Source organism: Crassostrea angulata, chromosome 2, assembly GCF_025612915.1.
Source record: "Crassostrea angulata isolate pt1a10 chromosome 2, ASM2561291v2, whole genome shotgun sequence".
Taxonomy (NCBI): Eukaryota; Metazoa; Mollusca; class Bivalvia; order Ostreida; family Ostreidae; genus Magallana; species Magallana angulata.
The window spans coordinates 33,214,706-33,241,448 of record NC_069112.1 but is presented as its reverse complement, the minus strand read 5'-3'; the positions used below and the strand labels follow the sequence as shown (position 1 = coordinate 33,241,448).

Genomic DNA, 26,743 nt, shown 5'->3' with positions numbered 1-26,743 from the left:
CAAAACACTAGACTCCGAAAGTTACACAATGTCAATTTCTAAAACACAAATCATCCTTTAAAGATTGGAACATGCAAACAAGAAGTTCCATTAGTTCCCTAGGCTAATTATACATTTTACTAAAAGGATCACAACAGTTTAACTTTGGTATCCTATGCTATTGGTACAATCCACTAAGAAAATCACAGCAGTTGCATCACATAATACCCTTATCAAATGATAGTCCTCTGATGAGAGGGTCAAAACAGGTAGCCATAGTATCATATGCTAATTATACAGTCAACAGAGAATATCACATAAATACCCTCAGCTATCTAAATACACTATCAGTCCATCTATAGCATCATAACAGTTACATAGTTTTTGGTACTACACTACACATGTAAACCGCAAACGTCAACTTTCACCAGTCTTCCTTGGCCTGAGATGATCAAAGGTTTAAATTCACACACTACTGATACAGTGGCCTGAGAATATCATAACAGTTACAACATATAAGTACCTGGAGCTGGTGATACAGTTCCTTTAGATGATAACAACAAGTTAACATTAGTTCCCTAGGCTAATGATACAGTCTACTGAGAGGAACAGAAGATTTTCTTCAGATAAAACCCGTTTAAGGTGGCTCTATACACCACTTACGCAAAAAAAGTAAATCTGGAAGCATGCAGTTCCGGCACTAGCTGATTTAAACTGAGGCAAATTGTATGGGGACCGCTCTTTTAAAAAAAAATGTTATATGAATAGTCTTTGATTTAATTTGTTAATTGGAAAAATCATTACTTACAAGTAATGAGACACCTTCACGTTTTGTCGCATTATTTATCATAAAAAACAATAAAATCAAGTATAATTTTTTAAATAGTTTCTTTCCGATTTTCGGTATATTACAGCGTAGCTCAGTGGGTTAGTGGGTTCACTACAAATCTGAAATCATCTACAAATCAAATCTGGTCATGAGCTTGAATCCCGTTCAGGACAAGAACATTTTTAAACGTATTTTTTGGTTGAATACTCTAAAAGAAAGTTCTAAACTGGTGAAAGTATTTTAATTATACTAATATACTTTAATTCACATTAATATTAACAGATGTTCCTAACCATCATAAGGGGATGAGAGGGTGGCTTTGAATTTCTCTCTGGTTGGGATACATGAATCCTATTAGTTAATTTTCCCCTTTATTTATTTGACTTTAGGAAATTTTCTTTAACTCAGAAATGAAAAGTCCCCAAGATGTTTGGGCCTTGGGACTTAGGAACTATTACTCTTACCTGAGGAACTTTCATACCAAATAAAATTTAAAATATTTTTTGGGTTTATTTGCAATGATTTTTATTCAAATTTTTTATGTCACAGTTATTAAAATACATTCTCTTATCAAGCAGCTTTTTCAGATGATTTGTCAACAGAGTAAGAAAATATGAAAATTTATGTTTTAGGGAAATACTAAAAAAATTGCAATAATAAAATTTTTGAATGTTAAGAAGTTTTATATTAATTTTTAGGTGTCCGAAGGAAATATCCATCATATGACAAAAACATTTCTCTCAATTTGTTAATAGCTAACTTTTTAAAAATAATTTTACAAATACACGAAAAAAACATTTGAAAAGTCTTTTAAAATACCTATAGCATCCCTATCATCATTTTAATATTTGATAAGTATATGTTTTGTGGTCTTCTATTGAAAATTGGAATAAACTGTGGGTGTATAGAGCCACCTTAAAAGATACAGTACAGCTCACGAGTATCCCGACAAAAACACCGACCACCGTGTTTGAAAGTCCACGCTGAGCGTGGAAGTGTCGGTACCTTTGATCTATTGTTCTCTGTTACGGCCACGGAACGAGAAAAAACACGGTGCGACACGGTGCAACGCGATGCAACACGGACAATAACACGGTGTAACACGCGGTATTTACCTGTGAAAAAAGGAGGATTTAGGAATTAAACTTATAAAGAATAAAATATTTATTGATGTACGTAAGAGAATCAAAGAAAAAGACAAAGAAATAAATAAAATTTTGAGGCACACAATTTTCAGACGTATGCGATTGTTACGGTTGATTTTTGTTGATATTAAAAATCGCTATCGCCCACATAAAGGTTTGATCAATTAAAACACTAACACTTTCTTTTCCTTTTTAACATTCAAAAAAACGGTTCCATAAGTTTTTGTTTCAGTCCGTTTTTAAACGTAGTGGTAATCGTAGTTACTGTAGTTTGGCAGTTTCAATAGTGCATAGAACCATAACTGTGATCTTTTCTCACTTATACTCTATTCAACGATAACAAATCTAAGGGGTTGTCGAAAACAAATATACTTTCTCTAAATAATATAATTATACAGCTTTATATCTAATATATTTTCAAATTTTCTTTCTTTTATACATATGTGTGATGTACTTGTCCATGTAGTACCGCACGGTACATATTCATAGCGCTAAGGATCCGTGGATCGGGATTTTTTTTTATTTCATCTTTATAGCAACTTGAGTTTAGAAATTATTTGTGTTCCAAGAAACTACAGTTTACTCAGTATTGCAATAATTACTGTTTGGTTGTTTAATAATCGTCATATGAGAGAGAGAGAGAGAGAGAGAGAGAGAGAGAGAGAGAGAGAGAGAGAGAGAGAGAGAATACCAGTATGAGTTTAATTTAAATACATTTTACTTGTAATTCAGTGTAATAAGTTAGATTTATAGTTTCCATTATATTAAACCCTTTTCCCTAAAATTGCGATAGAATATATGCAGTTAGGGTTCACGTGCTATCCCTGTCAATCAAATCAGCCCGCGAGATAGACCACGTGCTCCTTCCATGATGTGGAAAAAATGTCGTTCTGTTGTTTTTTTAAGTCCGCAAAATAGAAAAATGTTTAACAATGAAGTATTCAGTGTTTGAAATGTTAAGTTTCTTTATTCTTATACTGAATGTATGAGGGTTGGAATATTACGTTGTAAAATCTCTCTCTCCTCTCTCTCTCTCTCTCTCTCTCTCTCTCTCTCTCTCTGTACTTTTGTGCAATCATTTTAGAATTATCAGAGTTCTATTTGTATGAATTTAATTCATTTATTTTAGATCCATGGCTTTAGTAACGATTTCAACACAATGACTAAAAGTTTGTAAAGTTCACGATGTAAGAAAATTTTTCGTTAAAATTTCGACGCTATTTCACATCAATAAATTTGTGTTTGTTCTAAATGTTGCAAAAAGTAACCGGTATTATCTCATTCATCTTTTTAATAAATCAGGTTTTTTTTCGTACATACATGTATGTGTACCCGGTAAATAATTTCTTATTGCAAGTTAATACTTTGAAATTCCCGCATTTATAGAGTTGCTGAATTGTTCCCCGGATCCACGCGCCGATAGTCTTACGTGTAGTTGTTTGTGTACATATCTACATGTTTGTTAAAGATCAGGAAAAATCATTGAACTAACAAAGTAGAAGTAAGATATATTTAGACCATACACACGACAGGTTGTGATGAGTTACCAAACAGGTGTGAATAACGGCATCTCGAGTACACCTGTTCAGACGTCCAAATATACACAAAGTTAGTTGTAAATTCCAATGACACCTAACAAGACAGACAATAACACCTGTTGTGTATAGAACCCAAGATGAAAGACAATGCTGTGTATCTGATCAGCTTCCGTACATCGCACGAGTGATTTTTTTCATCACGAGGCCATTACCAGCTATACGGAAATAAAGTTGAAAATTATTTTTATGAAATGCGGGCATATTTTTAATGCATGTACAATGCTTGAATATGATTTAACAAGAGTATGTTCATGTATTTATCTATAATCTATAATATAAAAGTGATTTTTTGTTTATTTATTGGTACATAAATAGCTGAAGTCCAAATTATTCGAGTCACCAGTAATATGGGGTTGTTATTTACTACAGCACATCAACAGCACATGTTTTTAGAAAAACATGATCTGAAACGTTTTCTTTCTCATTTTTAATTGGTTTAAATTAAGGCTGTAAATTAATTAATAAATCAAAAAGTGTTTACAGATAACAGAAATAAGACGTTTAGGCTCCCGACATTTTAATAGGATCGTCAGTTACAACATCACGTGTGTTTAGAAAAAAAAAAGATGGATTAAATTGATTTGAATTTTGATTATATATTAATTGATTATTAAATATTTTTGGTGAATTTATTTCAATTTATTTAAGAGCAAATGAATTAAAACGTACCCATTAACGTCGAGTTTTCAGATCACAAAAAATTAACTTCACCTTGACAGCCTCGACAATATTCTGGGCCCGTGCAACTGAAGTCGATATTCTTTTTTTTTTTAAATATAAAAAGGATATATATGTTTCAACTCTTGTTTAGCCATAATTTCTTTATTTCCAAACATACGCTATTTCTATCAACGTCTCAGGTAACGATATCCACGGAGTAACACAGTGGTCACGGAGTTACACAGGCGGCCACGGTGCGACACGGCGCCTTTTCTTGAATTTTCCAATACACATACACGGTGTCACACCGTGTGCACGGTGCGACACAGACCGTTTTCCACCGTGTTTTTTACACGGTGGGTGTCGGGATACTCGTGAGCTGTACTGTAATAATTTATATAATACTTACCTGCAATTGTTGGTAGTGGTACCACTGAGTAGTTAAAAGTGTCTAGAGACATGGATCGACCTATAGACCTACTGTCGCTGCTGGCTAGTCTTCTTGACTTGAAGGGGAAGGGGGCAGGGTTTCAGATTGCCGTTGGCCGTCTGCCATGCCATTTGCTGATAAAAATTGAAAATGGCAGAAAAAATATAATAAAGCAGCCAAAAAGGCCTATATTTTAGATACTGATTAGAAATAATGGCTGATCAAATTCATCTCCTAATAGCCAGCTATGCTAGGACTATGTACAATGTAATATTTTTGTTACATTCCGCATCTACAGATTCGCCAGTCGATGAAAGTTGCGCATTTATTATTAATCTTTTGAGCGCTTATTTAAATCAAATACTAATATGATATACCAAATGATAACTTAGAATAATGTCCTCAAAGAAAAAGATAGTGATCAAAGCTGGCAGTAGCCAGCAAATGCTTTTAAATTTTTTCAATTCAAAATTAAAAAGCGTGTTTATTACCAAGTGTGACAGTGAGGAGGATGCTGGAATAAGAGGCCCATGGGTCACATTGCTCACCTGAGCAACATTAGACATTATAAAATCAGCTTCATTGAGTTATATACAAAATAAATATGGACAATGTAGTCTAACAGATCCTGTATTAAAAAAAAATCAATTTTTTCCCCTGGATATTCTGTTTATCATTGATCCCTTTTTGTCAAAGTATTGTCATTCCACATATTGAGCTTTACGGTTCTCAAGAAGATCTAAATCAAATGGGATATAAACGTACATCAAACTTGTGAAGCCCAAGAATTGTCCAGGGGCCAAATTCTTAACAATTTTAAAGAATCAACAATATGTTGAAGTGATTGCACATCATTAAAACCATAAATTATAACATTTGAGTTTTGGTGAATTTAAAATGTTTACTTTTGTAAAATTGGACCCCCCATGTGACTCCACCCTACTACTGAAAAATATAATTTGACAAATTTGAATCTACACTATCTAAGGTTGCTTTCACTAATGTTGCACCTTTTCTAAGAAAATGGTTTTTTTTAGAAAAAGATTTTTCTCAATATATTCCTTTGTAAAGATTTAACCCCTCCCCGTTGTGCCCATACCCTTCCCCTGGGGATAATAATTTGATCAAACTTGAATCTACCCTACCTGATGATACATGTACCTCACACAATATACAGCTTTTCTGGCGAGTTGTGTTCTAAGTAGAAGATATAAAATAAAGTTTCTCTTTATATTCCTATGTAAACATTTGACCCCCATTGTGGCCCCACCTTATCCCCATGGACCATGATTTGAACAAACTTAGATCTGCAATTTTTTAGGATGCTTCCACACAAGTTTCAGCTTTTCTGACCTAATGGTTTTTGAGTAGAAGATTTTAAAAGACTGTGGCCCCACCTTACCCCTGGGGACCATGATTTGAAAAAACTTGAATCTGCACTATCCAAGGATGCTTCAGCATGTTTCATCTTTTCTTGTCAAATGGTGTATGAGATGAAGATTTATAAAGATTACCTCTATATACTCAGATATAAAACTTTGACCCTCTCCCCCCACCCCCAATTGCGGCCCCACCTTACCCATGGTGATCATGATTTTATCAAACTTAAATCTACACTATCTGAGGATGCTTCCACACAAGTTTCAGCTTTTCAGAAGAAGATTTTTTAAGATAAACTCTAAATACACCAATCTGAAAATTCGAACCCCCCCTCCCCCCCCCCCATTATTAAGGCCTGACCTCACCCCCGAGGACCATGATTTTGAAAAATTTTAATCTACACTATCTAAGGATGTTTCCACACAAGTTTCAACTTTTCTGGCCAATTGGTTTTTGAGAAGAAGATTTTTTAAAAAATCACCAAATTTTCGATAAATCCTCATTATTTCCCCTTAAAATATGGCTTGGCCCTTTAATTTAACAAACTCCCTATAACCCATTGATGCTTAGTGCCAAGTTTGGTTGAAATTGGCCTAGTGGTTCAGGAGAAGGAGTCGAAAATGTAAAAAAATTACGCATAGACAGACCAGAGATCAGAGGTGAGCTAAAAATACATCAAGAGTCTGAGACAATCACATGTATGACACACACAAATTTCAAATGGCATGGCTCAGTCTATATTGTTGGCTATGCTATAATGAGAACACCAATACTATGACATGTACCAAGACAAGTTCCTTAAAAGATCACATTTAATCACAAGACCATCAAACAGCTATGATTGTTCCTAGTCTACCAGAAAACTTGAAAAAATCACAAGACAAACAACTGTCTGGAAAACACAGTGCAGTTACAATTGCATTAAAAACAATGTATTGGATGGTGAAAGAAGATTCAGCTTTGACACAATTCAGATGTCCTTTAAACTTTTTTAAAGTAATGGAGTTAAAGACCTAGAAATGCTGATAGTGTCAATTTCACCAGCTGTAAATTATGTAGGATAGCTCTTTGTACCAGCAGCAGAGAACATCCCCGCAATGACGGAATATCAGGAATTGCTCACAAGTCTCTTCTACTACTTCAACTATTCACCATCAGGGGTTCAAAATTCCTCAAGCCCGACGTCCCGGACTAACAAATTCCGGATCCGGACTCGCCATTTAGAATCGCCGAAGTCCAGGGACTTGGCATTGTGTCTTGCTTATCTTTTTTTAAATTAAAAAAAAAGTTCATACAATTAAAAATAAATCAAATTCCATCATGGATTTAATAAAAATGTGTTAATTTTGGCATTAATGAACACATAAGCATTACAAACATTTCGAAAATACAATCCATCTTTTTATTTTCCATTGCGGTATGACCTGCTTTTACACATTTTCTCATGTTTCTCCCCTATGACAAACGGCAGTAAGTTTGTTGAATTTTGGATTTACGAGCAGTAATATACGCAAAGGAACGACAAATGAAAGACCCTGTGAGGAACATGAAGCCGGGGGTGACTTGAGGTGTGATAAAAATAATAGTTCCTCAGACAAAACTTATGAAAAGAAAAGAATTCGCGAATTCCAAAAGCCACTGGCGTGACGATAGGTCGTGGCTTTAATACAATGATATAAATAAAACATAATTTCAAACATACAGTTTTTATTCATTGCAACAAATTAAAATAAATAGTTTTAGTGATGTTTAGGTTGATATAATTTTATCTATCAATCATGACAATGTGGACTTGGGAATTTCTTCCTCGGACTTGCCTAAAATTTACTCTCTAAGTCCTGGACTTGACCATCATAAAAAAAATTTTGAACCCCTGCACCATACCCAGTAGATTCACAGGATGTACTAGATTCACCTCAGTTGAAAGTAAAGGAAATACACTTGGTTCGATAGCTTCATTTTTAACTGCTTTGGAGACAGTGCACAAGTAATAAAAAGAAGGTAGCAGATAGATGACATCCTAGTACTGCTGGTTTATAAACATCAACAGTAATTCATTTATTAGGATCAATTTACTGTACGTAAAGGCATTTATGGAATATAAATTGATAATTTATTTTCATTTCATTTTGAATTGTTTTAAAGGGTGTTGTGATTTGTTTATTTATAGATGTTCAATTACCTTGTTTAACTTTGCACAGACAACCCTATTTAACCCAAAAGTTAAGATTGAAAAAAAAGGTACTGTGGTTTCATCAATATTTGTTGAATACCAATTTTCAGGGGATTTCGTTATTATGTTCCTCCATGAATGAGTGTTACTTGAAATGCAATTTCTAATAACATTTTGTTTTAATAGGGTCATTGGCCACGAATTTGCATATCCTTGAAACTGTGATTTTTACTTTATCCACAAAAATTGATACCCTTGAATATTAACTCTTAAACTGCGTACAATTTATCTTTGTTAAATAAGTCGTGATTGGTCAGAAATGAATTTGTCACCTGATCAGAAAAACTAATGAGAGGGACAGAGAGAAATGTTAACTCAACCTATTTATAGCATTATTTCCCATATATAGCATTGGAAATCCCCTAAATCCAAGCTTAGAAGTGTGATAGATATTTTGAGAAAACAACACATAGTGAAGATGGCGGACAAAGACAGCAAGAATAATTCAGAGTTTTTTGGGGATTTTTTGAGAATACTAACGATACTTTTGATGTTCCCCAAATTGGAAGTGATACATCAGTTTCTCCTGTATCTACACAAGATCTTTCACTCGTAAATTTGAGCTCAAAATCAGACAGTGGAGACGAAGATCTAGCACGGCAGCCTTACTTGAGACAAGTGAAAAGCTGTCAGCAAACCAGTTTTTCTTTTATGTGAACTGTATCCATAATCCATATCAACCCTATATTGATAAACATTACCTACCATATCCAGAGAAATGGAGAACCCAAAATCAATATTTTGCCCAAAAATGACAAAGTTCAAAAGCTGGTATTTTTTTCATTAATTATCAGAAATCAAAATCCTAGCAATATGCACACCTTTAATGATTGTACAATTGATCTGCAAAAGAACAACTTCTTATCTTGAAAACTGTAGGAGGAGTTATCCATACAATGAGGATACCCTTTAACCAGCTGCCCACCCACCCACCTGCCATTTTCACAATGCATTTCAATAACTGGAGTTTTCTGTTGGAAAACCTGGTTTAAAACCAAACAAATCGTTATTTATGGAGGCAGTAGGTGCAACTTTTGAGCTCGGACCGTGGAAAATCAAACTTGATTTCTTTGTTAAATTCTTTACTGAAATCAAAGGCCGGAACGGCCACAAAGGCGTCGAGCTGACATTTTCTTTTATATAGAATATATATGATATCAATAATTTGAATTTCTCCAGTTCTCTACTAATAGTCGTATATCAAATAGTACTAGAATAAAAAATTAAATGATTTATGTTTTGTGCTGCTTTAAAAACAAAAATCAGTATATTTCCTTATAAAATAGGTAGTGATGTGTTTATAATACAATAACTCATCATGGATACAAATATCAAAGAAAGGACTAAGTGCGGTTTTATGCAATTTTTGCCCCCCAAAATCAAAGTTTTAGAAAGAGCTTTTAAATAAGGTGAAAGGTAGTTAAAATCATATTGGAAATAGAGGTGTAAAAGGTTATCACCACAGTGACGTCGTAATGTAGAAATGACGTCATGAAGATTGCATTATTTTGATAAATTGATGTTTTGTAGCAAAATATGGGTGTTTTCCGATGGTTATTCGACTGGGAAACATCGAGCGCAGGCTTGCTCAAGTACCATTTTTTAGTATATGTATAACTATCTGAAGAAAAACATATGTTAAAATCGCACTTGAGCAGACCTGCGCTCTATACTTTCGAATGCAAAATATAGAGCAAAAATGAGAATATCTTCATTTGTTTGCAATTTTGCGGGAATAAGGTCATTTAGGGGACGTCATAGATAAACAGGGAGTGAGCAATGATGACTAAAATCATTATTAAAGTTATAGGCATCCTCTTTACAATGATTTGTGAAGATTTTATTTTTATACGATACTATTTAAAAATTGGTTGAAATCGGGGGCAGATATTTGACCATACCACACATAGTCCTATCAAAAGTTCAAAAAAATATTTTCTTTCTGCTTTAAACAGTCTTTAAACAATTTTCACAGGTTCATAATTTGAATAATTAACAGTGTGTCCCTAATTATAATGATAAAACATACTTTTATTTATATCAATTCCCGTTTGAAACAAGATTACCTATGGTATGATTGTTTACAAACAAATCCACAACATGTGCTATCTAAAATGCTCGACCAAACCAACTGCATTTGTTAGTTTACTTAATATGCAATGACAAGAGAAGTAACTCTTGTTTATGTTTTACTTATCTCCCTCTAAGGGAGCTCTTCATCCTGTAAAGTTACTTTTAGTGAACGAGTTGAATAAAGCACATGGTCTAACAATGGTAGCAGAGCGTGGTTGAAAGAAAATTGGTGATTCCTAGTGTTAGAAACAGTGTAAGCGAGGTGTGACAATTAATTACTTGTTATTCAGAGTTTGATAAATGTGAAAAACAGTGGTGTTAGTGGACTGAGAAAATGTCAACAAAAATCAACCCCCCTTTGTACAATCCTAAAATCAAAAGTTATGAACTCTTCAAGCAAGAACTTTTAGCATGGAAAGAGGTCACTGAGTTAGATAAAAAGAAACAAGGTGTTGCTATAGCATTGTCTCTTCCTGAAAATGATGAGTCCCAGATAAGAGAAAAAGTGTTTAATCAGCTGAATTTGGAGGATCTCAAAAAAGAGACAGGTTTGAAAACATTGATAGAATTTTTGGACAAAGATTTGGCCAAAGATGAATAGCAGATAGCTTAGAGAAATTTGAAGACTTTGAAGATTTTAAAAGGTCTGATGGACAATCTGTCAATGAATACATTTCCATTTTTGATGCTAAATACAGAAAAATTGAGAAGAAAAATATGAAATTACCTCCAGAGATTTTAGCATTCAAATTACTCAAAAGATCACAAATTAGCAAAGAAGAAAGAATGATTGTTTTGACGGGAATGAATTTTGAAAATAAAGAAACTCTGTATGAGGAAGCTAAGAAATCCCTTAAAAAATTCAAAGGTGAAACTTGTGAAGGACATTCTTCTTCTACACCAATGTCCATTAAACTTGAACCAGCATTCCTTGCAGAGAACGAAGAAGCGCTGATGGCAGCTGGATATGCTAGAATGAGGAACAACAAATTTTATCGAGGAGGGGGAAGAAGTGAGCAGATGCGGGGCAGAGGATTTCAAAGTGGCCAAAGTAGAGGCTTTTATCGAGGTCAGCATGGGGGACAATCACGAGCAGGCAGTTCAGCAGTTAAAAAGAGTATGAATCCATCAGGACCAGATGGAAATGTGTTGACATGCAAGTCTTGCAGGTCATATAGACATCTGATGGCAGCATGTCCTTATAGTTGGGAAAATATGGCAAAAGTAAATGCATGTTCAACTGAAGAATTCGTACTGTTTACAGGTTACCAACCAAAGGAAATAAGACACCTGGGGATGGAAGCTAGAAATTGTGCAGTCCTAGACAGTGCCTGCAGTAGTACTGTGTGTGGTAGTGCATGGATCAACACATACATCGATTCACTCAATGATTTGGACAAAAATAGAGTTAAGAAAACTGAAGGCAGAAAAATGTTTAAGTTTGGAGGGGGAACTCGTCTGAAATCTGAAGGAGAATTTGCAATTCCAGCTCGTATAGCAGGGAAAGATGTGACCATAATAACTGATGTTGTTGATTCAGACATTCCGTTGCTGTTGTCAAGAACGGCTATGAAAACTGCTGGTGTGAAGTTGAACTTAGAGGATGACACAGCGGAGATTTTAGGGAAAACAATGAACCTAAATGTGACCTCTTCTGGACATTATTGTATTCCCATAGATAAAGCAGAAATGATACCTGTTGAGGAAGTTTGCTCAGTCAGGATTGATGATGTAGACCCAAAAAAGAGATACTCAACTCTGTTAAAACTGCACCGACAGTTTGCGCACCCACCAAAGAAACGACTAGTATCCCTCTTACAGGATGCGGGTGCTTGGCGAGACAACTTTGACGAGGATCTTGAAAAAATAGAAGAGAGATGTGATGTGTGCAAGACCTATGCAAGAACCCCTCCACGGCCTGTTGTGTCATTTCCAATGGCGACTTACTTTAATGAGAAGGTGGCCATGGATCTGAAGTACTGGAGAGGAAAGTGGATCTTACATTTGATTGACATGTGGTCCAGATACACAATTTCCATTTTTATCCAGAGGAAAAAGACAACTGATGTCATTGATAAAATCATGTCTCACTGGATAGGGATATTTGGTGTTATGGGTGCAATTATGACAGATAATGGAGGAGAATTTAACTCTGACGAAATGCGAGAAGTGGCATCCATTTTGAACGTCAAAGTGTGCACATCCGCAGGTGAAAGCCCATTTCAGAACGGCTTGTGTGAACGAGTGCACTCCGTAACGGATATGATGCTAACAAAATTGGAACAGGACTACAAAGATGTAAATGAGCAGAGCTTCTTGTGCTGGGCTAACATGGCAAGGAATGTATTACAGATGTGGAACGGCTTTAGTAGCCACCAGCTTGTGTTTGGATGGAACCCCAATCTACCCAACATTATGACAGACAAGTTACCAGCTTTAGAAGGCCGTACAGTGAGTGAGACTTTTGCTAAACATCTGAATTTACTGCACAGCACCAGACGAGCATAATAGAGGCAGAAGCTGATGAGAGAATCAGACGGGCATTACTGAACAATGTGAGGGCAGCTGAACAATGTTATGAAAATGGAGATTTGGTGTACTACAAGCGTGAGGGTAGAGACAGATGGCTTGGACCTGGTAGAGTTGTGTTTCAGGATGGAAAAGTTGTTTTTGTTCGCCATGGGGGAGTTTTTGTTCGAGTGCAAGCTGTACTCAAGTAGAAGAGAAGATATCAGACACTGAAACTACAGGCACAAATAAAGAAAGAACACCACACCAAGGAAAAGCAAGTGAAAAGCAACTTAAAAAGTGTACAGTTTCTGAATACCTGTCAGAGAACAAAGAGGAACAGAAGTTACCTTTACCTCCTCAAAGCAATTTTGCATTAAAAACAAATGACAACATTCAGTATAAGATGGGATCGGAGGATGAAAATTGGATAAAGGCAACAATTCTTGGCAGAGCAGGCAAAGCTTCTGGTAATAACAGAAATTGGTATAATGTAAAAGATGTTGAGAGTGAAGAACAAAAGAGCATAGACCTAAGTAGGCTCCCTTGGGAAAGAATCAGCGATGAATGTGTTAATTCTACAACATGTGAAAATACAAGCTGTGACAATATATCCCTAGCTAAACAAAATGAACTAGAGAAGCTCAAAAACTTTGACACATACACTGAAGTTCTGGATGAAGGACAAAATAGACTATCTACAAGATGGGTTATCACTTCAAAAGAAGAACAAGTAAGATCAAGACTTGTAGCACGTGGATTTGAGGAGGAATTTGATATTCCAAGAGACAGTCCGACAGTTGGAAAAGGGGGTCTTAAGATATTTTTGACAATAACAGCAAGTAAATTCTGGGATGTCAAAACCACAGACATTAAGTCAGCTTTTTTACAAGGAAAAAAACTTAATAGAGATGTTTATCTTCAACCTCCAAAGGAAAATATCACTCCTGTAGGAATGATATGGAAGTTAAAACACTGTCTTTATGGACTGAAAGATGGTGCCAGACAGTTTTACTTAAGTGTTAAAGAAGAACTTGATAAACTCGGCTTTGAACAGTGTAGCGTAGACCCGGCTCTCTTCTGCTATAGAAAGGATGGAAGGCTTCATGGAATCATCTGCTCTCATGTTGATGATTTTCTCCATGCTGGGGACGAAATCTTTGAGGGGCAGATTTGCAGGTTTCGAGAGAGGTTTTCAGCAGGAAAAATTGCTGAATGCCAATTTCCATATATTGGTTTCTACGTTAAGCAAACTAAGGAAGGGATAGAACTGGATCACACTAGTTACATGGAGAAGTTACAAAGTATAGAGATTGATCCCCTGAGAGCATATCAGAAGGAAAGTCAGCTAAGCACTGAAGAACAGACTGCATACAGACAGATCATAGGGCAGATCAATTGGGCAGTGCAGGGGTCAAGACCAGACCTTGCATTTGAAATGATAGACATGAGCACTAAGCTAAGAAGTGGAAACATGGCAGACTTAATCAGAGCAACGAAAACCATAAATAGGCTTAAAGACTTCAAAAGTATTCTGAGATTTCCAGCTTTAGATCTCACTTCAGTGAAGATAGTGACATTTACCGATGCATCTCTAGGAAACCTGAATGATGGAGTGGGAAGTACTCAAGGAGTCATTATCTGGATTATGGATAGACAAGGGAAATGCTGTCCCCTTTTCTGGCAGGCTAAAAAGATAAGAAGAGTTGTCCGCTCCACGCTAGCAGCAGAGGCGCTTAGTCTACAAGAAGGACTGGAGGCAAGTTTTTACTATCGACACATGTTAGAGGAAATTTTAGGAGTCCCCAGCAAATCCATTGAAATTTATGCATTTATAGACAATAAGAGTGTGATAGAATCTGTGCATTCGACAAAACTGGTGGAGGACAGGAGACTTCGTATTGATATCGCTGCATTGACTGAAGCAGTTACTCAAGGAGATGTGAGGAAAATTCAGTGGTGTTCTGGACAAAAACAGCTCGCAAATTGCCTAACAAAAGCAGGAGCAAATGGTGTATATGTTTTGAAGATTCTTCAGACAGGACGGATGTTGCCAGACTTTGTGTTTTAAATGGACAGAATTACTGTTATTCTTAAACCAGACACATTCTAATTAATTCTGAACTTTTGTCATTTTTAGTTTTGTTTACCTGTACATTATGCTCAAAAAAGAGAAAAGTATAATTAATGTTAGTTTACTTAATATGCAATGACAAGAGAAGTAACTCTTGTTTATGTTTTACTTATCTCCCTCTAAGGGAGCTATTCATCCTGTAAAGCTACTTTTAGTGAACGAGTTGAATAAAGCACATGGTCTAACAGCATTATCGTGTTTTCTTATTGCAACAAAATCACTGGATAAGTTTATCGCTTACATTTATTTTGGAGACCGTTCCAGATAAAAAGTAAATTTACATATCAAATTTTATTTCTATCGGGCACAGCCTCCAATTAAAATGTAAGCGATACACTTAATGACTTTTTAGTAAATGTTACCTTATTGTATTCACCCGCCATTTTTTAGTTTCAGCAAATACTTATGCAATGAGTTGTTATAACCAGGGAGGCAAAGATGGGTTTTTGTACACAATTTAGTTGAATAAATGGAATAAAAATCTTGTAATACGTTTAATACTTAAAGAAACTTATTTCTTGTGCGCATTTTAAAGGCGGTGCAGAGCATTAATTTTTGGATGATTGCCAATCCAGACGATCGCTAGAAGGCTGCCGAGCAATAGCTCGAGGCCTTAAAAATTGTTTGAAATTTTGGTGAGAGAAACCAATGCATATGCCGCAAGAGTCATAGAAACCAATCCCAACCATCAGTGGAAAGATGTAAAACTTGAGGAAATGAAAGCATTCTTGGGAATTTCCGAGATCAAAATTCCAAATTATTCCATAGCATGGATATATGTGGCCATTTGGAAATCCATCCATCTCTGAAATTATGACTATATCCAGATTTGAACACATCAGTAAGCACTTTCGCTGCAATGATGCGTCTCAAAATCCCCTACGAAGAGCTCCAGGCCATGATATTCAGGCAATACCTACCTGCCAAACCCACAAAATTCGGTATCAAAACAGCTATTGCCATGAGTTCCAAATATATACTGGAAAAGTAGAGGGTGGAATACCAGAGAAAGGCCTATAGGAGCAAGAGTGGTGAAAGACTTTACCCGAAGGAAAACAACAAGTCAAAGAGAAAGGTCATCAATACCAACTGTCTAAACAAGCTTGATGTTTAAAGAAAATTCTGTATTGAACTGAGAAACAAATTTAGAGTACTAGAAAACCTCGAGCAAGAAGAAAATCAATGGAAGAATATCAAACAGGCCTACCAACAAACTGCTGAAAAAACTTGTAAATACAGAAAGAGAGCCAGGAAATGGTTAACCAAAAACACCAAGAACATTATCGAAGAACAAAGCTGAGAGAGAGAGTAATTTGAGCTTTTCTGGCCTAATAGTTTTTGAGAAGAAGATTTTTAAAGATTTTCTCTATATATTCCTATGTAAAACTTGATCCCCCATTGTTGCCCCACCCTACCCTGGAGACCATTATTTGAACAAACCTACACTACCTGAGGATGCTTCCATTTCAATTTGAGCTTTTCAGGCCTGATAGTTTTTGAGAAGAAGATTTTTAAAGATTTTCTCTATATATTCCTATGTAAAACTTGATCTCCCTCTTGTGGCCAATCCCTACCTCCGGGGACCATGATTTGAACAAACTTGAATCTACACTACTCGAGGATGCCTCCACACAAGTTTAAGCTTTTCAGGCCGAATAGTTTTTGAGTAGAAGATTTTTGAAAAATACCAACAAATTTTCAATAACTCTCAATTATCTCCCCTTTAAAGAGGGCGTGGCCCTTCATTTGAACAAACTTAAATCCCCTTCACCTAGTGGTGCTTTGTGACAAATTTGGTTGAAATCTGCCCAGTGGTTCTTGAGAATAAGATGAAAATGTGAAAAGTTGACGACGACGACGCCGACAACGCCGACGACAGACAACGGACAAATTGTGATCAGAAAAGCTCACTTGGGCCTTTGGCTCAGGTGAGCTAAAAAAAAAATTTGCCTCTGCTTTTTTCATGTACATCTTTATATTAATTTTGAACACATCACTGCCCTAAAAACTATTTATTGTTTTGATAATTTAGCTAAAATAACCAAGGATAACTTTCATCCATGCTGTCAATCTGCACTTAGAAATCTTTAAAACGCTTTGATAAGTGGTGTTTTCTATTGAATTGTTACAAGCGTTTTTTAAACTCTGATTTGTAAAGACTCTATTGTTTAAACCAATTACGGTTGATAATCTGGATTTGGAATAAAAAGTGTTAGGGTCGGCGCATAAAAAATAGGGTCGGTCGGGAAACCGGAAACACACATATTTTTTTTTTTTGGCCTAATTCCCCCCAAAAAATGAATACATAATTAATGGTTTAAGACTAGTTTTAAAAATTTCATTTGCAATGGAACTGCAGCACTTTAAAATATTTATAATGTGAATGATTGTTGGGCCTATTTAAAGATGTCTGCAGTCTCCACACCCAGAAATATAAAAAAAACTTTGCCTCTGCTTTCTTCTTGTACATCTTTATATTAATTTTTAACACATCACTGCCCTATGAAACTATTTATTGCAATGATAATTTAGCTAAAATAACCAAGGATAACTTTCATCCATACTGTCAATCTGCACTTAGAAATCTTTGATAAGTGGTGTTTTCTATTGAATTTCTATTGAATTGTTAAAAGCTTTTTTTGAACTCTGATTTGTAAAGACTCTATTGTTTAAACCAATTACGGTTGGTAATTTGGATTTGGAATTAAAAGTGTTAGGGTCGGCGCATAAAAAATAGGGTCGGTCGGGAAACCAGACACACACATATTTTTTTTCTTTGGCCTAATTCAGTGTGACAATTTCATTAAGTAATAATTTTCCTAACAAATGAGTCCAAATTAAATATTGTAGGCCTAAAATAAGGTGCCAAAAAGGGAAGAAAGAAACGAAATTGCCTCTATTTATAAATATATGGAACTACAATTGACTCTTGTGCAAGACTTTTAGATCTAAGCCTGAGTGAGCCACTTTATTTGACTGACCTCAATACTGATCCTCCAACAAAAGAAAAAAATAACAGTAACCATCAAATCCTTGACATCAGGAAAAGCAGCAGGCATAGATAGGATTAAGGTAATATTTGCGGCTTGCATTTTTTAGAGGTTGTACCAAAGTTACATACCATTTGGTTCACTATACTAAAGTCTTTTTTCTCATGATATTCAAATGAATTTTGCCCGTCCTGTTTTATAACTACAAAAGGTCAAAGTTCATGATTTCCAATTTTCATTTTGATGAAATGTAAACAATTTCGTGAAAATATGTACATTTTATATGTGACTATTATGTGGGTTATTTATGCTTAAAATGTTCAAAAATAATATCACTATTAATATCATGATTCACTTTTATTAATTTCTGATGAACTATCTAAAAATAGAATAAAATGCAACAAAAGTCTTAATTTTGGACTACTATTATGTAAACGAAAACATCTTATTTGAAACGTTTCCAAGTCCACCGATTTCAGGAAAAACGTATCTTAGAATATGTGTAATCTGATGTTTCTAAAACACTATTCAATACCATATGATGCGGATTTCGTTTTCGTGGAAATTGATAAAATGCTTGTGTCCTCTTATTTTTTCATTGAAACTAAAAAAACCCGCGAAATAAAAAAAACTGAAATCAATTATGACGTCATATAATTTTTGACATCATAACTGAAATAAAGGGTAGTTGGTGTTACGTCACAATGAAAATGTGTGAGTTGTCTCCCTGTAACCGCAAACCTTACCTTAAGGCAAAACTCTTAAAGGTTGACTTGACATAAGCAACCAATAGTCTTGTAATATAATTCTTTTTTCATGCATTTTTACAGAAACAAAAGAATTTATGATATAATTTATATTTACTTAAAACAAGGGTTGTATTTTAATTGAGTCTGCTTTTTTCCGTGTGATTTGATCTGCAGGCTGAAATTTACTTGGCAATCGACTAAGGTGTGAGGTAATGAAAACAATGTTAACAAATTGTACGCGAATTTGTATCTGCGTATTTATTTATTTAACTTGTATGTAATATAATTTGTGTTTTAATGCATCATTTTTTTATAGAGAGAAATTAATTTACGTTAGCTTTTATATTTACTTAAAACAGAGTTGTATTTCAATTGAACCAACTATTTTCCATGTGATTTGATCTCTGGTTGAAATGTTCACAGCGATCGGCTAGGGTTTTCAGTAATGAAAACAATATTAACAAGACAGAGAATCTATAGATCATTTAAGCACATAATTTTTGTTAAAAAAATTTAGCTGATCATTTTTATACATTCTATAAATGATGCAGCGATGATTTTACAACCCAACATCTGTCAAGTATATCTTGATTTGTACGTGTTCTTCCTCAAATTCTGCCATTATCAGGTTAAACGTGAAGATCATTAATGTCTCACACAAGGAATTAATTTCACTATATGTTACTATATACCTTTAATTCAGTAAATAAATTAACTATACTTTCAGCATATAATTCATGAACGAGAAATTTTAGTTAAATGCTTCAAGAAAAATTTTAGATCAGAAAAATAACGCCTTATGCGGTTTCTAAGAGAGATAATTGAGAGTAAACATACCTACCCCTAAATACACGTGGGTTCCACATGTTGACAAACAGGCTCAGCACCATCCAGGAAGTTGCATCATGCCCATCTAAAAAAAAAATTCCATTGAAATTAGTGTGACAATTCCAATAATTCTCCTCGCCACTGAGTCCAAAATCAATACTATAGGCCCTAAATAAGGTGCCAAAAAAGAAAGAAAGAAAAGAAATTGTCTCCATATATATGGAACTACAATTGACTAAGTTCAGTTTGCTATTTTCTTGCGTAAGACCTTTAAGACAACTTAAAGTTTATGAAATTTAATGAAATTTGCAGAAAATGTCTAGTAGGTATCTATCTCCTATATGCTAGTGTATGAAAATCTACTTTTGACCCTAAGGGCTTAAAAGGTATGAGATAACTCTTCTTAACAGATTGCTGAATTCTGGAGTAAATTTCTGTTAAAATTCATCTACAGTTCATCTTTTCAAAACTCAATAAAATTTAATTAGTGAGATATTGAGAAAAGAGCTTGGAATGAAATGAAACCTGAAATGTTAGAGTTTATGTGTATGTGCTTTAAAAAAAAATTAATCTCTAATTAATAGACATTAAATAGCTAAAAAAAAGGAAAATGACTTAAATATTGGAATTAATTAGCAAAAAGTTGTTAATTTTAATTCTAAGACAAATTGAGACAGAGACTAAAAAAAAATGGTGCCAGAAGAGTCTTAAATAATGTACCTTGGAGCTTTGATAACGGTGGTCACTGATTAATGGCTAGTGATATAGATAAGAGGTTCTTAAGCAATGGGGGGTGATGAGGCTTTTCAATCAGTCATTAAAGATGGGGTTCCTCTTAGACGACATTGCGGCTCTAAAATGATGAAAGTTTACAATACTTAAAAATTTGCACCACACACAACATCATTTTATAAGAAAAAGTCTACAAGTGTACAGTTCAATATAAATCATACCAAAGAAAGGACCAAAGTGGCTGCATCAACATCAGTACAAAAAAGAAAACATTCCTCACAACAAGGGCCAGAAAAGGACAGGGACCACCAGCACAGTACAGTGTCTATGTCCTATAAGAAGGCTGAGTAAAGAAGAGTTTCAGGATGTCGTACAGCAGCAGAAGGATGGAATATTCACAATAAGCGATGCTGAGCGTAGAGGCAGTCAAATGAAGATTTTGCGACCCGGGCCAAGTGAAGTGCAGCTGGTAGACTCCTACATGGATGCAGAGTCACCGAACCCCAATTCCAGACTTTTCAAAGTGCTCCATCAATAAAAAACTGCTAAACTATGGAACCATGCATTTAAAGAGCACTCACAGAAATTCCTGGACTGTGACAGTTCACTGGACTGGAACAAGCATGGGGAGGAAAAGAGAGGCCTGGCATGGATCCTTTCCATTCGATGTAAGAAGTGCCATTACACCAGTCACCCTGAAAAGCTGTACGAGGAAGTCAGTCGATCAGGAAGGGGACGGTGAGCCGCACAGTTTAATGTTGCCATGGCTGTCGGCCACTTGGGTACCGGCCTTACAACAGAGGGCATGCGTGGTATGCTTCTTTGCGCAAACATCGAACCAGCATCAGCCACCAACATTCATCAGACCTGCAACAAAGTAGGCAAAATCATCACTGATGTGAGCAAAAACAGCATGAAGAAAATAAGGCAGGACATTCAAGAGCTTAACGAGAAATGTGGACTTACCAATACACCTATAAGGGCGGAAGGAGATGCCCGGTATAACAATGCCACCTTCAGTGCGATAGGGAAAACACCATTCCAAGCTGCCACACAAGTTACATACAAATTAAGTGAAAATGTTACCAAGAAGAACAATGTTGTGGCAGTGTTTTGTGGCAATAAACTGTGCAAGAAAGGCACCCATCTTAGAGCCATGGGAAAGGAATTTACCTGCCCCGGACATGAAGGCTGCACTGCAACCATTCCTCCAGAGACCACCATTAAAGACAAAAAGAGATGGGCTGCGAAATGCATCAGTGAGCTGCAAAGTGATGGCTGTCCACTCATCATTTCCCATTTCACCAGTGATGGAGATAGTGCTGCTGCTTCCAATGCATCTGAAAAGCAAGGGCATATGATTGAAAACCTCAAAGACCTGCGCCACTTCTTTGAATCTCAGAGAAAACAGACTGTTAAGGCTCCATTCAGCAGTCACATGTTTCCTGGAAGAACAAAAGCTATGAGAGAATCCATGCAGAGGAGATTTGCCCTGGACCTGAAGCTTAGATGCAGGACCGAGTAGGAAAACTGCTACAAACACTACTCCAGTGACTTACCTTTGATGAAACGGGCCATGTAAACTGCTGTCCATTCCATCATCAGCTGCTACCAAGGACAGTGCGGAAAGTCCTGCCAACTTCATTCCTTCTCCTGTCGCGGACTGAAAAACAACAAGTGGAACTCTTCAGTGTTGCCTTGTGACTTTGAATTAAGCATGACAGAAGACATGTGCTTGTTAAAAGACTGTGTAAATCTGACTTTAAGACTTAATAATCTTGATAGAATTAAATATCACACTTGTACACAAAAATCTGAATCTGTTAATAGGGCATAGTTAAAATCAAATCCAAAATGTATTAAAAGTAGTAGAAATTTTGAAAGTAGAATACATAAAGTTGTGCACTCACTCAATCAGGGTCATGGAAATTCAACATTGGAACTTTGTAAATCTGTAGGGGCACCTGTTGTAAAAGGAAGTAGAGTGGTCCATCATCTAAAACAACAGCAAAATAGGCACAATTACTTTAAAATGAAACAAAAACTATTAAAATATAAATTCCAAATATAATTTTATAGATCTAAAAGATATCAGCTCTATGATAAAAAGTCTAAAGACACTTATAGTAAGTCACTAACAGATCCAAAGTTAAACAGGAAGTAGCTAAGTGGGGCGGGGCGGGGCGGGGCGGGGGGGGGGGGGACCACCAGCCCAGTACAGTGTTTATGTCCTATAAAAAGGCTGAGTGAAGAAGAGTTTCAGGATGTCGTACAGCAGCAGAAGGATGGAATATTCACAATAAGCGATGCTGAGCGTAGAGGCAGTCAAATGAAGATTTTGCGACCCGGGCCAAGTGAAGTGCAGCTGGTAGACTCCTACATGGATGCAGAGTCACCGAACCCCAATTCCAGACTTTTCAAAGTGCTCCATCAATAAAAAACTGCTAAACTATGGAACCATGCATTTAAAGAGCACTCACAGAAATTCCAAGACTGTGACAGTTCACTGGACTAAAACCAGCATGGGGAGGAAAAGAGAGGCCTGGCATGGATCCTTTCCATTCGATGTAAGAAGTGCCATTACACCAGTCACCCTGAAAAGCTGTACGAGGAAGTCAGTCGATCAGGAAGGGGACGGTGAGCCGCACAGTTTAATGTTGCCATGGCTGTCGGCCACTTGGGTACCGGCCTTACAACAGAGGGCATGCGTGGTATGCTTCTTTGCGCAAACATCGAACCAGCATCAGCCACCAACATTCATCAGACCTGCAACAAAGTAGGCAAAATCATCACTGATGTGAGCAAAAACAGCATGAAGAAAATAAGGCAGGACATTCAAGCGCTTACGAGAAATGTGGACTTGCCAATACACCTATAAGAGCGGAAGGAGATGCCCGGTATAACAATGCCACCTTCAGTGCGATAGGGAAAACACCATTCCAAGCTGCCACACAAGTTACATACACATTAAGTGAAAATGTTACCAAGAAGAACAATGCTGTGGCAGTGTTTTGTGGCAATAAACTGTGCAAGAAAGGCACCCATCTTAGAGCCAAGGGAAAGGAATTTACCTGCCCCGGACATGAAGGCTGCACTGCAACCATTCCTCCAAAGACCACCATTAAAGACAAAAAGAGATGGGCTGCGGAATGCATCAGTGAGCTGCAAAGTGATGCTGTCCACTCATCATTTCCCATTTCACCAGTGATGGAGATAGTGCTGCTGCTTCCAATGCATCTGAAAATCAAGGGCATATGATTGAAAACCTTAAAGACCTGCACCACTTCTTTGAATCTCAGAGAAAACAGACTGTTAAGGCTCCATTCAGAAGTCACATGTTTCCTGGAAGAACGAAAGCTATGAGAGAATCCATGCAGAGGAGATTTGCCCTAGACCTGAAGCTTAGATGCAGGACCGAGTACGAAAACTGCTACAAACACTACTCCAGTGACTTACCTTTGATGAAACAGGCCATGTAAACTGCTGTCTGTTCCATCATCAGCTGCTACCAAGGACAGTGCGGAAAGTCCTGCCAACTTCATTCCTTCTCCTGTCGCGGACTGAAAAACAACAAGTGGAACTCTTCAGTGTTGCCTTGTGACTTTGAATTAAGCATGACAGAAGACATGTGCTTGTTAAAAGACTGTGTAAATCTGACTTTGGGACCTAAAATTCTTGATAGAATTAAATATCACACTTGTACACAAAAATCTGAATCTGTTAATAGGGCATATTTAAAATCAAATCCAAAATGTATTACAAGAAGTAGAAATTTTGAAAGTAGAATACATAAAGTTGTGCACTCACTCAATCAGGGTCATGGAAATTCAACATTGGAACTTTGTGAATCCGTAGGGGCACCTGTTGTAAAAGGAAGTAGAGTGGTCCATCATCTAAAACAACAGCAAAATAGGCAAAATTACTTTAAAATGAAACTAGAGGTACTGTGAGCAAGCTCACAATTGATACCCTCCGCTAAGATAAAAATCATAATGCGTGTATTTTTCCAATTATAGGAAATATTGGATGACTCTATTTCACCGTCTATTTTCTTTAAATAACAACTGCTCTATTTTTTTTCAAACTGTTGGTCATAAGCAATAATTGTGTGAAGTAAGAATATTCAATGCTTCTCCATCAGAAAGATAATGACCGGACACAAATTTTGCACTTTTTCTGCCAGTGACCTAGACCTTGCCCAAATGACCTTGGGTCAAGGTCATGACACACCCTTTGGTCCTAAGCAATATTTGTGTGAAGTTAGAACATTCAATGCTTCTCCATAAGAAAGATAATGACCGGACACAAATTTTGCACTATTTTTCCCAACGACCTTGACCTTGCCCAAATGACCTTGGATCAAGGTCATGACACACCCTTAGGTCATTAGCAATCTTTGTATGAATTAAGAACTTCAAATGTTTCTCCATAAGAAAGATATGGGCCGGACAAAAATTTTGTATGTTTTTTTTGCCAGTGACCTTCAACTTGCCCGAATGACCTTGGGTAAAGGTCATGACACACCTTTAGGTCATAAGCAATCTTTGTATGAAGTAAGAATTTCCAATGTTTCTCCATAAGAAAGATATGGACCGGACAAGAATTTTGTATTTTTTCTGCCAGTGACCTTGACCTCGCCCAAATGACCTTGGGTCAAGATCATGACACACCCTTAGGTCATAAGCAATCTTTGTGTGAAGTTAAAACTTCCAATGTTTCTCCATAAGAAAGATATGGACCGGACACGATTGCACAGACAGAAGGACGGACAGACGGACGGACAGACGGACAAGGTGATTCCTATATACCCCCCCAAACTTCGTTTGCAGGGGGTATAACAAAAACTATTAAAATATAAATTCCAAATAAAATTTTATAGATCTAAAAGATATCAGCTCTATGATAAAAAGTCTAAAGACACTTGTAGTAAGTCACTAACAGATCCAAAGTTAAACAGGAAGTAGCTAAGTGGGGGGGGACCACCAGCCCAGTACAGTGTCTATGTCCTATAAAAAGGCTGAGTGAAGAAGAGTTTCATGATGTCGTACAGCAGCAGAAGGATGGAATATTCACAAAAAGCGATGCTGAGCGTAGAGGCAGTCAAATGAAGATTTTGCGACCCGGGCCAAGTGAAGTGCAGCTGGTACACTCCTACATGGATGCAGAGTCACCGAACCCCTATTCCAGACTTTTCAAAGTGCTCCATCAAGAAACAAGTGAAAAGCTGTCAATGTAACACCAAACCGGGTTTTCTTTTATGTGAACTGTATCCATAATCCATGTCAACCCGTATCCAGTGAAATGGATAAGGTGAAAGGGTACATGTACCCTATATGCAATATTTTGCCAAAAAATGACTAAGTTCAAAAGCTAGTATTTTTTTCATTAATAATCAGAAATTGAAATACTAGCAATATGCACACCTCTGATATATGTACAATTGATCTGCAAAAAACAACTTCCTATCTTGAAAACTGTAGGAGGAGTTATCCGTACAATGAAGGTACCCTATATGCAATATTTTGCCAAAAAATGACTAAGTTCAAAAGCTAGTATTTTTTTCATTAATAATCAGAAATTGAAATACTAGCAATATGCACACCTCTGATATATGTACAATTGATCTGCAAAAAACAACTTCCTATCTTGAAAACTGTAGGAGGAGTTATCCGTACAATGAAGGTACCCTATATGCAATATTTTGCCAAAAAATGACTAAGTTCAAAAGCTAGTATTTTTTTCATTAATTATCGGAAATCTAAATCCTAGCAATATGCACACCTCTGATATATGTACAATTGATCTGCAAAAGAACAACTTCCTATCTTGAAAACTGTAGGAGGAGTTATCCGTACAATGAGGGTACCCTATATGCAATATTTTGCCAAAAAATGACTAAGTTCAAAAGCTGGTACTTTTTTCATTAATTATCAGAAATCGAAATCCTAGCAATATGCACACGTTTAATATATGTACAATTGATCTGTAAAAGAACAACTTCCTATCTTGAAAACTGTAGGAGGAGTTATCCGTACAATGAGGGTACCCTATATGCAATTTTTTGCCAAAAAATGACTAAGTTCAAAAGCTGGTATTTTTTTCATAAATAATCAGAAATCAAAATCCTAGCAATATGCACACGTCTGATATTTGTACAATTTATCTGCAAAAGAACAACTTCCTATCTTGAAAACTGTAGGAGGAGTTATCCGTACAATGAGGGAACCCTTTTGGCAGCCGCACGCAAGCCCGCCCGCCCGCCATTTTCACCATTTTAAAAACCGGATTTTTCCTTTGGAAAACCCGGTTAAAAACTGCTAAACTATGGAACCATGCATTTAAAGAGCACTCACAGAAATTCCTCGACTCTGACGGTTCACTGGACTGGAACCAGCATGGGGAGGAAAAGAGAGGCCTGGCATGGATCCTTTCCATTCGATGTAAGAAGTGCCATTACACCAGTCACCCTGAAAAG

The 26,743-nt window shown here is 36.3% G+C and overlaps 2 protein-coding genes and 2 long non-coding RNA genes across 4 annotated transcripts in view; 2 read left to right on the top strand and 2 right to left on the bottom strand.

Moving 5' to 3' along the window:
* LOC128172124 (neurocan core protein-like) overlaps positions 1–26,743 on the top strand; it is a 184,665-nt gene that overhangs the window by 74,382 nt on the left and 83,540 nt on the right. The gene's annotated exons all lie outside the window — the stretch shown is intronic.
* On the bottom strand, positions 103–21,133 carry LOC128172142 (uncharacterized). The gene is made up of 5 exons (XR_008242199.1): positions 20,490–21,133; positions 20,257–20,389; positions 19,550–19,621; positions 4,621–4,775; positions 103–467 (listed from the first exon to the last, which is right to left on the bottom strand). It is a non-coding gene; the product is annotated as an uncharacterized LOC128172142 (long non-coding RNA).
* LOC128172143 (uncharacterized) overlaps positions 17,937–26,743 on the top strand; it is a 44,510-nt gene continuing 35,703 nt past the window's right edge. The window contains exon 1 of the long non-coding RNA XR_008242200.1: positions 17,937–18,041. This is a non-coding gene — a long non-coding RNA (uncharacterized LOC128172143). The remainder of the gene's footprint in view (positions 18,042–26,743) is intronic.
* Positions 21,192–23,028, bottom strand: LOC128172135 (uncharacterized). Its single transcript, XM_052837902.1, has 4 exons — positions 22,749–23,028; positions 21,828–21,931; positions 21,442–21,608; positions 21,192–21,314 (listed from the first exon to the last, which is right to left on the bottom strand). The coding sequence occupies exons 1-4, from the start codon at positions 22,815–22,817 to the stop codon at positions 21,205–21,207; spliced, it is 450 nt and encodes a 149-aa protein (XP_052693862.1). The 5' UTR covers positions 22,818–23,028; the 3' UTR covers positions 21,192–21,204.